Source organism: Leptonychotes weddellii, chromosome 1 (assembly GCF_054177405.1).
Source record: "Leptonychotes weddellii isolate Sample4059 chromosome 1, ASM5417740v2, whole genome shotgun sequence".
Classification (NCBI taxonomy): Eukaryota; Metazoa; Chordata; class Mammalia; order Carnivora; family Phocidae; genus Leptonychotes; species Leptonychotes weddellii.
In genome coordinates this window covers 108,323,128-108,341,115 of record NC_138369.1, presented here as the reverse complement: position 1 = coordinate 108,341,115, position 17,988 = coordinate 108,323,128, and the positions used below count along the sequence as shown (strand labels likewise).

At 40.7% G+C, this 17,988-nt stretch overlaps 1 protein-coding gene across 10 annotated transcripts in view; it reads left to right on the top strand.

Annotated features, from left to right (window-relative positions):
* The window catches only part of PLD1 (phospholipase D1), a 189,292-nt gene that overhangs the window by 79,231 nt on the left and 92,073 nt on the right, over positions 1-17,988 (top strand). For 9 of the 10 annotated variants that reach the window (XM_081829662.1, XM_081829638.1, XM_081829645.1 and 6 more), the window contains 4 exons: positions 781-873; positions 9,409-9,561; positions 10,636-10,785; positions 11,476-11,559. In XM_081829662.1, the coding sequence (XP_081685788.1) occupies positions 781-873; positions 9,409-9,561; positions 10,636-10,785; positions 11,476-11,559 (480 nt within the window). The remainder of the gene's footprint in view (positions 1-780; positions 874-9,408; positions 9,562-10,635; positions 10,786-11,475; positions 11,560-17,988) is intronic. The other variant, XM_081829656.1, reaches the window with a different exon arrangement.

The following is a 17,988-nucleotide window of genomic DNA, read 5'->3' as shown; positions in this document are numbered from 1 at the left end:
CGTACTGCATGGAGCACTGGGTGTTATACGAAAACAATGGATCGTGGATCACCACATCAAAAACTAATGCTGTATTGTATGGTGACTAACATAACATAATAAAATTAAAACTACAAAAAAAAAAAAAAAGAGCTTAGCTTCTTTAGACCTAAGAGCATTGTTAGTAGTGGTTTTAATTTTTTTCTTTTGTTAAGCCATTAGTATTATAGCCTTTCTTGTCCTATCTTTCAAAATCAAGATATTTCTCTTTCCAAAGCTCTAATAGCTGTGCTCTGTTCCTTTGGTATGGCTTGGTCCTAGAACTGTAGGTAAAAGGATGAGGAGTATTTGGGAACCTGTGGGCTTAGGTTTTCTGGTGATGAGAACTGTTAAGAGCGGTTCTCTTAGCGACTTTCAAATATTTAAACAGGGAACCAGTGGTCTCAACAGCAGCTGAACCGTCCCTGTCCAGGCCTTTGGCAATTGTGGGGTCTTTTTCAGCTTGTCACAATGACTGGAGGGCACAGTCAGCATATGGAGCCAGAAGCCAGACCGCTTAAGGTCCTGCAGTGTGTGCAAGAGAATTTTGCTGCCTCCAATCCGACCAGGTGCTTTTAGAGTTCAGCTGCTAGAGTATCCAGCCTAGTGAATGTCACATTGAGCTATCTGAGGGTGAAGAAGGAAGGAGAGGAAAGTGACATGAGAATGAAGCAGTTTATTTAGTCCCAAGTCGTGAGGCTATATCAGCGAAGTGCGAGTTGGAAATTTGAAGATGCTGGGTTAACTTGATTTCTCTTTCAGAGAAGGTATGATAATGAAAAGATCTGGGGGACACAGAATACCAGGCCTGAATTGCTGTGGTCAGGGAAGAGCCTGCTACCGCTGGTCAAAAAGGTAGGTCTTAGCAACTTTGTGTGTTTGTTTTAATAAACTGGATATTTGGGGAATTTTCACACTAGTTTTCAATTATAAATCAGTTATATATCCTTTGAAAGTCATGGCAGAGCAAACTTTAAATTATTTTCAGTTCCAGGTTTCAGCATCCATGTCAACATTCTAACTCAAACCTGAGCTTGTAGGCAGAGTGTGCAAATTTTATTATATACATAAAAACCCAGTGGGCAATAGAACTCAAACATTGGTCAGCCAAAGAACATATACAAATGGCCAATAAGTACAAGTAGATATCTCAACAGCACTGTATAAGGGGAATACAACTCAAAACCATAGTGGGGTCCAACTTCACACCCACTAGGATGGCCATCATGAAAAAGATACGCAATAACAAGTGTTGTTGACAAGGATGTAGAGAAAATGGAACACTCCTACATTGCTGGTAGAAATAGAAAATGGTGCAGCCACTCTAGAAAACAGTGCAGTAGTTCCTCAAACATAGGAAGTGGGATTACCAGGGCACATGGTAACTCTAGGTATTTACACAAAAGAATTGAAAAAAATGTGTCTGTATCAAAACTTGTAGAAGAACCTTCATAGCAGGATTATTCAGAATAGCCAAAAGGTGTGAGCCATCCAGATGTCCATCACCTGATGAATGAGTAAACAAAATGTGGTATATCTGTACCACAGTGGAGTATTATTTGGCCATAAAAAAGAATGAAGATTAATGGATATGTGGTTTCTTTCCGGTTTGATGAAGATATATGGTTGTATAACTTTTTGAATATATTACAAACCACTGAACTATATACTTTTAAAGAATGAGTTTTACAGCATGTGAATAAAATATTTAGAAATTTTTAATGAAAAAAAAAGAATGAAGTGCTAATTCATGCTATATCCTGAATGAATCTCAAAAATATGCTGAGTGAAAAAAAGCCAGACACAAAAGGCCACATATTATGATTCCATTCATATGAAATTTCCAGAATAGACAAATCTATAGAGACAGAGTAGATGAGTGGTCTCCGGGGGCTGGGAGGAAAGGAGAATGGGAAGTGACTGCTAATGGATATGGGGTTTCTTTTGGGTGGTGACAATATTCTGAATTAGATATTAGTGGTGATGGTACACAACTTTACAAATATACTAAAAAACCACTGAACTGTATACTTAAAAAATAAACTAAAAAAGAGAAAAATCGGCCAGACTTCAGGGATGATAATTTTAGACTTACATTTGTGAGGATGTATATTGTGCTGTGTGATATAGACAGAGAACTTTAATTCCTATCATGTGTCCTACGCAACCAAAGACTCCTGTGGATCAGTATTCTCATCTGATTCTTATTTGTGTCCTCAAAGCACTTATCACAGCGTTTTGAATGTAAGAGACAATAGTTGTTTGTTAATAATAATACTTCATTGGGATTTTGGAAAAAATACTAAGAAGTATATATTTCCCCAACCTTGAAAAAGTTATATGAGCTCATGTGTACATATGAGACTGAGCTAAGTGTATATTAAAAATATATAAACTCTGAACTAAGATTTACCTTTAAACATTTTTAAGGTACACTACCAGCTAAAAACACCATTAAGTCAGGCTCTTATTTTCTCAAAGATTTTGAAAGGATGGAAGAAATTACAGGGAAAAGATGAAGAGATTAGAGAAAATTGAAAATTTCTGTGTTCCAGTAAAACAGTTTTACTGAAATAAAAAAAGGAAGTAGTATACTAGAAAATACGTGCTTTCAAATAAACTTCTGTAACTTACATAAGCACACAGTAGGGCCCTGGTGCAGATTCCTCCTGAGCACCCCCCCCTCCCCCCGCATCGGCTTTAGCTAAGGTAGCTAGCTGCTGGGGGCCAGTTACAAGGTTTCAAAAGGCAAACACTTGCAAGTCTTTGACTGCAGACACTCTGGGCAATTAGGGTCCGCCTGCGTGCGTGCAGAGCAGACTGGAAGTGTTAACAGCCCCCAGGAGCAGTCCTTAGCCAAGAGCTGGCAGGCGTCCTGCCCTGGCAGCCCTCTGGTGGGGTGATTCTGCCAGAAGCTCTGCACCGTCTCCAGAGTCCCCTGGCAGGTGTGTAGCCCAACTGCCCACAATAAAGGACATGAAAACACAACACATCCTCGCTGGCTCCTTTCCTCCCCCCCCTCCTTCCCTGCCAGGGCTCCTAATAACTCCCTAATATGCCCCTTTATGAACGACTTTTACTTACCTCCTTGTCTCAGAGTAGACTTGTGGGCCAACCGACCTGAGCCATCGACTCAAGAAATGGAAGCCTTGGTCTGGTCCATGCAGTCATTTATTGAGTGCCTAATGTTTGCCAGGTTGTGTGCTAGCTCTTGTAAAAACCAAAGTCCCTGCCCTCGAGCTTTACTAGAGGAGAAAGGAAGACAGTGACGAAGCTGACAAGCAGTGTGAACGGTGTCCGTGCAGCTGTGACTGGAAGGCAGTGGGATGGTGAGGGACTTGAGGAACCGGGGCGGGGGTGGGGGGGGGTGACTTTAGCTCCCCGTGTCAGGAAACTGCTGTTGGAGTTAAAACCTCCATGAGAAGGGGCAGCCAGAAAAGATGGGGGCCAGACTTGGTTATATAAAATAACCTAGCTCCCTCGCATCTTAAACTTGGGATTAAATCAGGCTTCAACCAGGACAATCTAAAGAGATATGATCCTCCCTGGAATGAAATGTGTCATCGTTTTAAATTGTGTAAATCTTTCCACGAAGATTGAAGCTTTGGTTCCCCATTAATAAGTATTTCCTGAGTTACGTTTGTGGGTGATAAAGTATCAGTACCAAATAAAATGAGAAGATACAGCTGACAAAATTAGTTTAGAAATTTTCTCATGGTAGAAGCTATTAGTATCTAAATAGGAGTCACTTTTAAGGATGACACATTTATAACTCTTTTTAATTTTTGTACCCATATAAAGCATTCTGATCACTTTCTCATTTATGCTACATTGACAAATCAAGGTAAAGCAAATGGGGCAATTAAACTTTAAATCAAGTCTCATGATAACCTTGTCTCAGGGACAAGTAAAAGGAAAAAAAAAAAAAAGACAAACACGGCAAACATTTCTTCCCACAATTTAAAACATCTGCTTAAACAGCCGATCTGTTGAGCAACTTCTCTGCATCAGGTGGTGGACTAGATAAGTTTCTTATCTCAAATAATGTCTGAGGGGAAGGAGATACATAAATTTTAAGAAATAAATGTAGCATTTATTTTGCTGAACTTTGAGCTATACCAGGAATTCTACAGACAGTGAACAAGCAGACAGATAATTCCAGTGAAGTGTCATGAGGAAGCGAAACACGCTGGAACGGTGGGGTGGGGTGGGGCCAGCTTTTTAAGATTGAGTAGCCTGGGAAGGCCTCCCTGGGGAGGAATGTCTCAGCAGAGAGATAATAAACAGGAAAGGACCGTCCCTGGGAGGATCTGGAAGAAATCATTTCTAGGTAGAGGAATAGCACAGGTAGGAGCCCAAAGAACAACCTGGGCAAATCTGAGGAACAGCCAGACCTTGGGGGTGGGAGAGAACAGGAGGAGGTGAGGCTGAGAAGACCGGCTCCGGTGGTGTGTTTGCATTTTAGTAATGGCAAGGAGTGGCCCGGGCAGGAGGCATCTTGTTCGAATGGACTATGATCTCACCTACTTGAGAACAAGAGTGTTTGTAAAACTGCCTAGTTATTGGTGTGAGGCGTAGTGCTGAGCAATGTATGTGAATCATCTCTGTTATTTCGCACAAACACGGATGAGCTGGGCATCACTGTTGCCCTCATTTTATGGACGGAATCCTCAGGCTCAGTTACCCAAGTTCACACAGTCGGGCGGGTGGCTGAGCTGGAATCGGAGCCCAGGGAGGATGACTGGTAGTTAGGCGCTTACTCCCTGTGCAGCTAGTGCTGACTTCCAGAAGACGGGTTGACCAATTCCTTTCTTGATGCATATCCTCTCCTTAAAGAAAAAAAAATCTGACAAAAGAGAGAAACGAAAAAGATCAGAAGAATTTTAATGAATGGCCTAATTAAGAAGAGCTTTATATAAGGCCAGGAGTCAATTTACTCTGATATCTAATGACTATTAAAAAGAATTCATGACCAAAACAAAAATTATTATCTTTGGCATTCAGCTTTCAAAATCCAGCTACCATCCAGCTTGGGTGGCTTGGTCGGTTAAGCGTCCAACCCTTATCTCAGCTCAGGTCTTGATCTCAGGGTCATGAGTTCAAGCCCCGTGTTGGACAACACACTGGGCATGGAATCTCTTTAAAAAAAAAAAAAAAAATCTAGCTGTTACTACTAAACTCTTCTGTATTTCCAGGCTGCCCCATCTTGGAGGGGCAAGGAAGGAATGCACGTAGGAGACCACATGAATGGCACCCCCAGTGCTGACCAGTGCTCACCCCAGAGTACACCCAGCCATCCCCTTGCCATTGCTGAACAAGGCTGTTGATAGCCTATACAGAGCCTCTGTGCCAATTAGAGAAATGTACCCATTTCTGCAGGATGACACAGCCAACATCACAGCCCCCTATACCAGATGTCCTGGGGTAGGGCCTATCTGCACAATGGTACCTTGTGGCCTGTCCCTAAGGCCATGTTTTGCCGTCTTTGTCCTGGTGGTTGTGCCACCAGCCTCTGCTCTCAGAAACATTTCTGAGATTTGTTCTGTAATGCCAGTCCTGGGAGCTGGTACACCTGGATAGGGGTCGCCCCACCGTCATCCCGCACCGGGGTCCCCGGTGTGGCGCTCTGGTGAGAGCTGGCTCTGCTGCCATTGGGGTGTGCTTGACGTCGAGGCACACGTTCACAAGTCTGCTGTGTTTGACTTTCTTCTCAGATTGGCAAGCCCGACAGCTGTGGTTTTCACAGCCTCTGGCTCCTTCCCAGCCAGCAGGATAGCACGGCAGCGCTCTGGGCCTGCGCCATGCCTCGTGCCCGCTGACTTGTCCCGCAGGTGCAGCCAGGGGAAGGGACTGCGGCTAAAGAGGGAACTTGAGCAGATATGTGATCCGTCCCGCACTCTTTTATCCTGACCTGAGGTTTATCGTGATAGGCAGCTTCTTGTCTGCACTCATAACTCAGGCCCTCTGAACCACTCAGTCCTCGTTTATATCATGGCTTGGGCATTTACACTGAGCAGTGTTAGGAGAATTCTTACAAAATGCAGAATTCCTGCATTTGCTGACAATTACTGACAGTGTTATCCATTATACTACTCAGTTGCCCGCTGTTAGGTCCCAAATGAGAAACTTCCTTTGGAATTTAATTTTTTGGGGGGATACCTTTTTATTTCTGTAATTTATTCACTGGGTAAGAAAAACCAGGAAGCTCAGACGCGTGATGGCAGGCCATGGCCATAATTATGTTAACGTTGTGGTTCGGTATTTGCTTTCTATGACCTTAATGTTTTTCCTTTTGTTAACCATGTCACATGTAGGTCCTTCACTGTTATCCTAAATCCATCCCATCCCCTTTTATTGGGAAGAAGGCAGCCTATATGTTAAGAAACAAATGAGTGAAATGAAACTAGGTGGAAACCAACATAGATTTGTGTGTGTTAAATCCCAAACTCTAAAGCCACTAAATCGTAATGTGGTTAGCAATTTCATTAACAATTTATTATAGATTTTTTTTTAGATGCTGACTTCCCATGTCACATTTACAATATTACTTATGTTCAGGTGTTCTGGCCTTTCCTGTTCTATAATGTGCTTTATTTTGTCTGATATTTGATACAGTATGCCCACTGTTATTTTATTGTTATGGACTGACTTATTTGATTACTACACAACCATAAGTAAATGTGATCATATGGTGTTACAGACAGCATGACACAGTTGCCATTTGCATTCATTTTAAATCAATCCCATATGGTCTTGCTCTTCTCACTGTCATTGTCCTGCCTGTCCTCCACATCCTTACTCAAATGTCATCTGAGCATGGGCGTCACCCATGAACTTGTTAGCAATGCAAAATCTCAGGCCCTGCCCCAGACCTACTGAATCAGAATCTGCATTTTATTTTTATTATTTTATTTTATTACTATTATTTTTCATTGAAGTATAGTTGGCATATAATACTATATTCGTTTCAGGTGTACAACATTGTAATTCAACATTCATATACGTCATCAAATGCTCACTACGATACATATAGTTACCATCTGTCACCATGCAGAGTTATTAAAATATCATTGACTATATTCCGTGTTCTGGACTTTGCATCCATCTGACTTATTTATTTTACAACTGGAAGTTTGTACCTCTTAATCTCTTTCACCTGTTTGCCCATGCTTCCACCCATCCCTGCTGTATTTATGAGTCTAGTTCTGTTTTGCTTTGTTTCGTTGGTTGGTTTTTGTTTTTAGATTCCACATATAAGTGAAATCATATGGCATTTTGTCTTTTCCTGTTTGACTTCTATCACTTAGCATCATACCCTCTCTAGGTCCATCCATGTTGTTGCAAATGGCAAGATCTTTTTTTAATGGCTAATATTCCACCACATTTTCTTTATCCATTCATCAATAAGTTACTTCCATATCTCAGCTATTGTAAATAATGTTGCAATAAATGTAGGGGTGCATACATCTTTTTGAGTTAATGTTTTTGTTTTCTTCAGGTAAATATTCCAAAAGGGGAAATGCTGGATCATTTGGTATTTCTATTTTTATTTTTTGGAGGAACCTCCATACTGTTGTCCATAGTGGCTGTACCAATTTACATTCCCACCGACAGGGCACCAGGGTTCCCTTTTCTCCGCATCCTCACCAATGCTTATTATTTCTTGTCCTTTTGATACTGCACCGACTCTGCATTTTAACAGGGTACCCCTGTGAGGCATATTCACAGTAAAGTATAAGAAGAGTTGTTCTGTATTATTGTAATAGCTTGCTCACCTGCCACATTACAGTATCCCTCTTTATCCTTCATACCTTTCTTTCTAGAACACAATTACAATGATATTCTCATCCTCTTCCTTGCCGAGGCATGAGGATTCTCTTATTTAATAAGGATCCTGGTGTTTTTGTTAAAAACACAGATTGTCAGCCCTTTTTAATGGATCTGTGGTGGGGCCTGGGAAACTATTATTTTTTAACAAGCATCTCAAGAGCTTTTGATGGCAAAGCAAGTTTAGGAAACCCTGGTTCCATGCTATGAAATCAGCCTCCTGAGCATAGCCTTTAGACCCTCCTCAGTGTGGCCTTTGCCCATTTTCCCCACGCAAAACTCATTTGCCCATTTTTCCTTACTATATTCCCTGAGACTCTGGCCTCACCAGACTTTCTCCCAACACATGCAGCATTTCCACACCTCCATGCCTTTGCCTGCTCTTCCCTCCTTGTGGGATGTACGCCTTGGCCACCCTGCTTTGGGTTTTATTTGATTGATAGGATCCTTTCTGGCCTTGTTCAGATGCCACCTCTTTGGGACGGTGCCTCTACTTCTTTCTCTTAGTCAGAACCAAGGACTCCCCCCTCCTTATACCCATTACCTTTACCGTTTCTAGTATCTTCTTTGTGCCCCACTAGTCTAATAAGCAACTTGGAGAACATGTCTCATTTACCTCTGTGCTGTTGCTTTTTTTTTTAAAAAAAGATTTTATTTATTTGACACAGAGAGAGAGAGCACAAGCACGGGGAGTGGCAGGCAGAGGCAGAGGGAGGAGCAGGCTCCCCACAGAGCAGGGAGAGCCCGATGCGGGACTCGATCCCAGGATCATGACCTGAGCTGAAGGCAGTCGCTTAACCAACTGAGCCACCCAGGTGCCCCTTCTGTGCTGTTCCTACCTGTTGAATACATACATGCTTCTGAGAGATCATGTCCTATTGAACATCATTTATTAATAATCCTTAAAACCACAAGTAATTTGAATTGAAAAACAGAATATGTGGAGTATTAGATGCTTGCTTTTTTTTTTTTTTTTTTTAAGATTTTATTTATCTGACAGAGAGAGACAGCGAGAGCAGGAACACAAGCAGGGGGAGTGGGAGAGGGAGAAGCAGGCTTCCCGTGGAGCAGGGAGCCTGATACGGGACTCGATCCCAGGACCCCGGGATCATGACCTGAGCCGAAGGCAGACGCTTAACGACTGAGCCGCCCAGGCACCCTACTGGGTTGTTTTAAAGGAGGATTTTTACCTCCCGAGAAACTTATTTGCCTCTTTTATGATGGTTTCTTTTAGCAAACCTTTTTCCAACAGCCGAGGCTCCTGCTATACATCCTGCAGGCGCTACGTGCCCATATCGGGGACGTTCTTTCAGGCTATGCCATCAGTGTGTGAAAAACTAATGAAATACTTTGAATTGCTTGGTGCCAGTTCTTCTTAGAAAAACATAATAGACTTCTTATTGGTTTTTGGTTATTGTGGTTGTATAGCGATTTTTAAAAAACAAATCCCCTGTGTAAAAAATGAAATATCTGCAGCCTGCTAGAGTGTTTACTTGTCATAACTTGTTCTTTTTGTTTCAATAATCCAGTGCAACTCTAAAAATATTTCTTACCTTCTTACAGGTGGTTGATAGTGAAAGATTCATTTTTACTCTATATGAAACCAGACAGTGGTGCCATTGCCTTTGTCCTGCTAGTAGATAAAGAATTCAAAATTAAGGTGGGGAAGAAGGAGACAGAGACAAAATATGGGCTCCGAATTGATAATCTTTCAAGGTAGAAATTTCAAGTATTTTTAAAAGATTTCTCTCAAAAACAAAGTTTTTCTCTCAACCTTGAGTGAAGAAGGAAGTAAAATAACTGTTAGAAAATTGTTATTTAGAACTCCTCTTCAATCAAAAATAATGAAACTACTTTTCTTTCTTACATATATTTTTAAGTATAGAATATCCAATGTGCAACAGTCAGAATAAATAATCTTACGTGTTGATTTATGCTTGTTTTAACAAAATGTATGCCTATTACAAAATTACTCAGTAATACCAATTTACCAAACAGATAAATTAAGGAGTGATAGTTTCATATTTTTAAAAAATAAAATTTTGCTTTATAAATTGATATCCTTTAATTAACAGGAACACATAAACAGTGATTTGATGTACAAAAATTCTGTTTACACACAGGTTTTAAGAAAGAAGTCTTGAAAGGATACTCAAGTGCACATTTACTATAGATTTTATTAGTGAGTGTGTGTGTGTTAATGTTTCTTTCTGGAAGATGGTAGTTATGTAATATGTGTATATTTTTTCTCTGTGTATACATTGGTTCTACAAAGTTAAGCCTCATGTATACAAATATATTATAAATTTTTTCCTTTTCACACATTGACTAATATATATATTATAAATATATATATATATATATTTATACACACACACACACACACACCCTGTCTAATACACATTGGCATGTGTTGTGTGTGTGTGTATGTATTTGTATAAAAAGATGCTGAACTTCCTGATCTTCTCTGACAGTAGGAGGTTTAAGATGATCTCCCTCACAGCCTAGTATAGTTCCAGTCATAGTAAGTAACTTTATGCATGTTAGCATGAATGAATGAGTAAATAACCTGAAAATTTATTTTTGCTATATTGAATATAGTTTTAAATCCTGCCCAAAATGTTCAGAAGTCTGCTTTTTTGATATAAATAAGATGCTCTTTGCTTAAAATTTTCAACCTATGTTTACTGCAATACCAAAACAAAATGGCACATGTTTAATTGTTAAATATTTTTAAAGAGCCTGAGCACAGAGTGATCATTCTTTTCCACACTTTGCTTTTCTTTGAAGGACACTTATTTTAAAATGCAACAGCTATAGGCATGCTCGGTGGTGGGGAGGGGCTATAGAAGAATTCATCCAGAAACACGGCACCAACTTTCTCAAAGACCATCGATTTGGATCATATGCTGCTATCCAAGAGAATACTTTAGCTAAATGGTAAGATCGTTTTACTCTAAGACTATTTTTTATAGTCATAGTATCTAATATTATAGCAGGCCTAAGTTCATCTGGAATCAATTTTCAAAGCTGTGGAAACATATTCTGCATTATACTCGACAAGGGCCTTTCTTTATAGGACTACCTGAGCATAGATTAGTTTTCCAATTTTTGTATTCAAGATTTTCACAGTGAGGATTCAATAGCTAGCTTTAGATCTTGAAGTTTGATTTTAAAAGCTAACTTTTCCATTTTTTAAGGATGCAAATGGAATGTTTATTTAAGTTATCAGCTATAATTTAAGAATGAGAATTTACTTGCTAGGTATTTCTTTTAAATAAAATGCTTTGCATGTTTTCCTACCCACGGATTGGAAACTGGTCTGTTTTCAGTCTCAGACAAACAACGGTGTGAGTTCAACAGGATGAGAGAATTCATCTGACTCATGTGATGATGAGACCAGTTTGTTGTTCTCTCAGGGAATCCGGTCGCTTACTTCTGTCTCCTTACTATACTTCCTGCATAGCAGACGGAAGACGGGATTTTCAATCCTTGGTCTTCAGTTATACAAAATAAACTGGTGGCTTTGTAGAGACTCAGGCAGTGGCTTTTATCTTTTTGCCATAAGATATGTTTCCTTTCTTTCTTTTCATAAAAAAAAATAAATGAAACAAAAAACTTGTCTTCCAGGTATGTTAATGCCAAAGGGTATTTTGAAGATGTGGCAAATGCTATGGAGGAGGCGGAAGAAGAGATTTTTATCACAGACTGGTGGTTAGTATTTATCCATGGGGAATTTGGTTGGAGGTCTCTGCAATTAGACATGTAAAACAGTGTTGTGCTGTTCCAGAATCGTACATTATGAAAATCAGCAGTACCCGTAGATGGTTTGGCCAAAGTCTCAACCAATTAACTCTAATAGCCTCAGTGAAAAGTCTTTTCAAAAAACTTGAACTCCAAATATCCTTAAGATATTTAGCTTAAACAATTTTGGTTTTGTCTTTCTTTCTTCCTTTCTTCCTCCCCCCTCCCTCTTCCTTCCTTCCTTCCTTTCTTTCTTCCTTTCTTTCTTTCTTTCTTTCTTTCTTTCTTTCTTTCTTTCTTTCTTTCTTTCTTTCTTTCTTTCTTTCTTTCTTCTTTTCTTTCTTTCTTAGATGTTATTTATTTATTTGTCAGAGGGAGAGAGCGCACAAGCAGGGGGAGCTGCAGGCAGAGGGAGAAGCAGGCTCCCCGCTGAGCAAGGAGCCAATGTGGGGCTCAATCCCAGGACCCTGGGATCATGACCTGAGCCGAAGGCAGACACTTAACCAACTGAGCCACCTAGGCATCCCTGTTTTTGTCTTTCCATTTGGAAATAGACACCCAAATATTCATCTTAGTAAAGATTATTTTGCAATGCAAATACAGTTTTAGAAGTGATAGAAAATAATCTTCCTTGGGTGCCTTCTTCATTTGGTATTTTAGTCCCCAGGTCTAGTGAATATACTTCTGAATTGTCCCTTTGAAGCTGGAATAGTTCCGTTTGTCTGTTACAGAATGACTAGGCCTGGTCAACTTTTTTGGAAATATATCAGATTTCAACTTTTTGACCCCCTTTACAAATATCCAGGAGAGTTACAATGCTTATCAGAGCCACTGGAAATCTCATACTCAGACTCATTTAGCTCTTGGTAAATTGTACTCTTGGAGTTGGTGTAGGCTTTAAAGTTTGACTTTAGTTCCAATTACCATCTGCCTGGACAGTTAAAACCAATTGCAGATGCCAAAATTGACTAGAGTGGAAGTGAACATGTCTAAAATGTGTTTTCCTTCTAAGAATTTAGTTGCTGAAATGCTTCTTATTTTTCCCTTTCTTGTTTCCTTTCAAATACTATCTTACATATAAACTTTGACAATATCATCATAATTTATTTCCTCCTAATTCTATATTTTGGGGAGAGGGGAGAGTAATTAGGAATATGAACTCATCCTCTTCTACTTTTTGCCTCAGTAATATGGAAGTCTATAATTCTAGAGCATGCTTTCCCAACCTTGGCACTATTGACATTTTGAGCCAGATAATTCTTTTTTTTTTTTTTTTGAAGATTTTATATAGTTATTTGAGAGAGAGAGAGCAAGAGAGAGAGCGCACAGATAGGGAGAGGGAGAAGCAGACTCCCCGCTGAGCGGGGAGCCCGATAGAGGGCTCGATCCCAGGACCTGATCATGACCTGAGCTGAAGGCAGACGCTTAACCCACTGAGCCGCCCAAGTGCCCCTGAGCCAGGTAACTCTTTGTTATGGGAGGTTGTTCTGTGCATTGTGGGATGTTTAGCACCGTCAGCATGTCTGGCTTTCACCTACTAGATGCCAGTAGCAAACTCCTGGTTGCGATAGTGTCTTCAGACATTGCCAAATGTCCCCTGGAGGGTAGAGTTCTCTTGGTTGAGAATCGTTGATCTAGGGTCGATAGACAAAGTGTGTGATGGTCAGCATGTCTGTGAGCCTGTTTATTCTCATGTGTGTGGAGGAGCTAAATCTTGGCCTTTATTGTCACATTTTGTCTCTTCACTCAGTTACCAGGAATAAAAATAAGTTTCATACTTAGGAGCTGTTTCTTTGGTTGAATACTTTATAAACACTTACGAGAATAAATTAAAGCTTAATTTAGTACTATATTCCTTTAGATAATATTTCTGAAAGTTTGATGAAGACATGAGAAAGACTGAAAATAGTTTTTCCATTGAGCCCATATTTTCATGTTTTATTCAAGAAAATAATATCTCTTTTGAAGGTTCTGAACACTAAAATACAGGCTCCCATTTAAACATCTAAAGAGATGGAACCCTGACTATTTTCTGCTGTTGGAAAGAAAATAAACCAGGTTATTTCTTTTCTGTGACTGTCTAGGGTAACATCTTATTACCACACTCCCTTTGAAATAAAGCCTTCATTGTAACTTCCGTCATAACAGATGAAGAAAATTCTTGCCATGCAAGTATATTGCAAAAGAGAGCATTCAGAAACTTAACCAATACTGGTATGTCTAGTATTGGTATACTGAGAGAGTGAAAAGCATAGTTGGAAGATGCACTTGTCCTTTAGAAGCTTCTAATCTAATTCAAGAGATATCATATGCTTAAGTGTAAACTTAAAAACTGTACTGATAAGTTTATAAGATAATTAGTATGCAAACAGAGGTGGATGTAGTGAAATGAGAAACAACCTGGAACCTTCTAGTTCGTTCATTCATTTAACCACCCATTCATTCAGCTTGTTAACTTAGTCATTCCAGAGCTATTTAGTGAGCACCCACCCTGTGACAGGTGCTGAACTAGGCCATGTGTATATGAAGATGATTGAGAAGCAGCCCCTCCTCTAGAACAAGAGAGAGTCAGGAAGTCATATGGAAAACCACAGATTGGGGAAAAGTGAGTGGTGAGGGGATTAAGACAGCAGAAGGCTGTAAAGAAGGAGGAGCCCTGAGGCGGGGCAATGCCTGAGCCTACAGGAGCTGTGGAGCCTTCATGGAAGAGAAGGCTGGCCTGGGGCTTGGTGATGGAGTTGACCAGAGGAAGACAGGTGAATGTTTTCGGCAGAGGGATAGCCAGGACCAAGGCATAGAAGTGTGAGAGTGCGCAGCAACTTGGGAGGAGGGTGGAGGCTGTTGATAGCTGAAGCATAGCATCCTTGGGGATGGTGGGTGGAGATGGCACCGAAGAGATGGGTCAGGGGGAAATTGTGAAGGGCAGTGGGGTTGCTGCTAAAGAGTTTGCACTTAGTGCTGTGGACACTGAGAACCACTGACAATTTTTAAGCATGGGGATTTCAGTCAGATTTGTTTTCTAAAAGGGATCATTCTGGTAATAGTGTAGAAGAGGAATTAAACAATGGCTGTAGAGCCCACTTGGCAAGCTATTGTTGTAGTCTAGGAGAGAAATGGTGAGGGTCTTTGCTCAGACCACCTTAGGGACCTAGCTATTACAGATGGGGCGAGTGGTTTCTAAGGCACAAAGTAACATTGACAATAACAGCTACTATTTGTTAAATTCTTACAAGTACCAGAGGCTGTGTTATAGTTGTGAAAAGTGAGACCCATGAGGTAGGTAAGGAAACTGTCCACAGTCAGGCACTTGGCAGGTACCGGTGCTGGCTGGGACCCAGGTGTGTTTGCTCTAGAGTCCCTGTATCACGGAGCTGCCTCTCAGAGAGGGCCTGCTGCACTGCATGGTGTCTGAAGTTCCTTTAATTTATTTATTTTTAAAGATTCTATTTATTTATTTGACAGGGTGAGTGAGTGAGAGAGAGAGAGAGAGTGCACGAGTGGGGGGAGGGTCAGAGAGACAAGCAGCCTTCCCCACTGAGTGCAGAGCCCAACATGGGGCTTGATCCCAGGACCCTGGGATCATGACCTGAGCCGAAGGCAGACACTAAACTGACTGAGCCACCCAGGTGCCCCTGCAGTTCCTTTTAGATCTGAAATTTTTTAAGAACAGATTGAACTGGGGCGCCTGGGTGGCTCAGTCGTTAAGCATCTGCCTTCGGCTCAGGTCATGGTCCCAGGGTCCTGGGATCGAGCCCCGCATCGGGCTCCCTGCTCGGCCGGAACCCTGCTTCTCCCTCTCCCACTCCCCCTGCTTGTGTTTCCTCTCTCGCTGTATCTCTCTCTGTCAAATAAATAAAATCTTTAAAAAAAAGAGGTGGCTTCGAGCTCCCTTGCCAAATTGCTAATTACTCTTAGGGCATATCCAGAGACTGTGGCTTAGCTCAGATTTCCTCTTGATGGTGGTGGCTCTCATTACCACTGGGCAGCAGGGATGTGTGCAGCAAGCGTGTTGAGTGTTCGCCATAGTTGGTTCTTTATCCAGCCCATCAGGGGTAGGGGTGCAAGTGGGGTCTGCCACCGCCTCTGTGCTGAGCCTGTGCGTTAACCGTGTCAGAAATAGACAGGATTAGTAAAACCTAAGAATTTTAAAAAAGAGATTTTTCATTTTTTAAAAAATTTTTAATTTTAATTCCAGTATAGTTAACAGTGTGTTATATTAGTTTCAGGTGTACACTCTCGTCATTCAGCAGTTCTATGCATCACTCAGTGCTCATCATGATAAGTGTACTCTTGAATCCCTAACACCTGTTTACCCATTCCCCTACTCACCTCCCCTCTGGTAACCATCAGTTAGTTTGTTCTCTGTAGTTAGGAGTCTGTTTCTTGGGAGGCTCCTGGGGGGCTCAGTCGGTTGAGCAACTGACTCTTGATTTCGGCTCAGGTCATGATCTCAGGGTGATGGGATCAAGCCCTGCGTCAGGCTCCCTGCTCAGGGGTAGTCTGTTTGAGATTCTGCCCCTCCCCACTGCTTGTTTCCTCGTTCTCTCTCTCTTTCTCTCAAATAAATAAATAAATCTTAAAAAAAAAAAAAAAATGCCGGGGTGGACGCTTGTGTGGCTCAGTCAGTGAAGCATCGACTCTGGATTTCAGCTCAGGTTATGATCTCAGGATTGTGAGATTGACCCCCTGAGTCAGGCTCTGCACTGGGCATGGAACCTGCTTAAGATTCTTTCTCTCTTCCTCTCTTTCTGCCCTGCCCCCACCCTCTCCCTCTCTTAAAAAAAAAAAAAAGTTCCCTTTCCTTCTAAAAAAAACAAAAAACAAAGAGTCTGTTTCTTGGTTTGTCTCTCTTTTTTTTTTTCTCTTGCTCATCTGTTTTGTTTTTCAGATTCAACATATGGGTGTGATCATATATTAGTTGGCTTTCTCTGACTGACTTATTTCACTTAGCATTATATTCTCTAGCTCCATCCATGTTGTTGCAAATGGCAAGATTTCATTCTTTTTTATGGCTAAATAATATACACACAAACAAACACCACTTCTTTTTTTTTTTTAAAGATTTTATTTATTTATTTTTTTTATTTATTCATGAGAGACAGAGAGAGAGACAGGGGCAGAGGGAGAAGCAGGCTCCCCGCAGAGCAGGGAGCCCGATGCAGGACTCGATCCCAGGACCCTGGGATCATGACCTGAGCCAAAGGCAGACGCTTAACCGACTGAGCCACCCAGGCGTCCCCACCACTTCTTCTTTATCCATTTATCTATCAATGGACACTTGGGCTGCTTCCATAATTTATCTATTGTAAATAATGCTGTTATAAACATAGGGGTGCATGTATTCCTTTGGATTAGTATTTTTGTATTCTTTGGGTAGTACCCAGTAGTGCGATTACTAGATTGTAGGGTAGTTCTATTTTTAACTTTTTGAGAAACTTCCATACTGTTTCCCACAGTAGCTATACCAATTTGCATGCCCACCAACAGGTTTCTGTTTCTCCACATCCTTGCCAACACTTGTTATCTCTTGTGTTTTTGATTTTAGCCATTCTGACCATTGTGAGGTAATATCTCATTATAGTTTTGATTTGCATTTCCCTGATGATAAATGATGTTGAGCATCTTTTCATGTGTCTGTTGGTCATTTGTATTTCTTCTTTGGAGAAATGTCTGTTCATGTCTTCTGCCCATTTTTTAATTGGATTAATTAAATTCAATTTAATTAAATTGCTCAAATACTGTTTTTCTTATAAACTTTCTACAGGATGCTTTTTAAAAAAATTCTTCATTGCCTCTTGACTGTGTTATGGAATTTCAGGGAAATAGTTCTGTGTATTTTTATAGCTTAATTTGTACTAAAGGGAGGGCAGGTGGTCACATGCAGATCATGTGGAATTTTAACATGCCATTTAGTGAGTTTTCTGATGTTGACCATCCCTTTGATGCTGAAGGTAATGCATCTGTTGAAAGAAGTGATTGTAGATTTGGATTACTGCTCTCTACATCTTACAGTTTTTCTGTGTTATCTTCCCAAATAATGTGAAATCTCGTGACTCTAGGATTAAATACCAAAATATTCCTTTGAACCTTAGAAAAAGTCTGGTTTTACTGGCAGATTTTTCCTTAATTCTGTCTCGGTATATTCATTATTTACATTAATAACCAACTCTAATAAATTCTCGATCTTAATAGGTACATGTAGGGCGCCTGGGTGGCTCAGTTGGTTAAGCGACTGCCTTCGGCTCAGGTCATGATCCTGGAGTCCCGGGATCGAGTCCCGCATCGGGCTCCCTGCTCGGCAGGGAGTCTGCTTCTCCCTCTCCCGCTCCCCCCTCTTGTGCTCTTTCTCTCTCTCACTCTCTCTCTCAAATAAATAAATAAAATCTTTAAAAAAAAAAA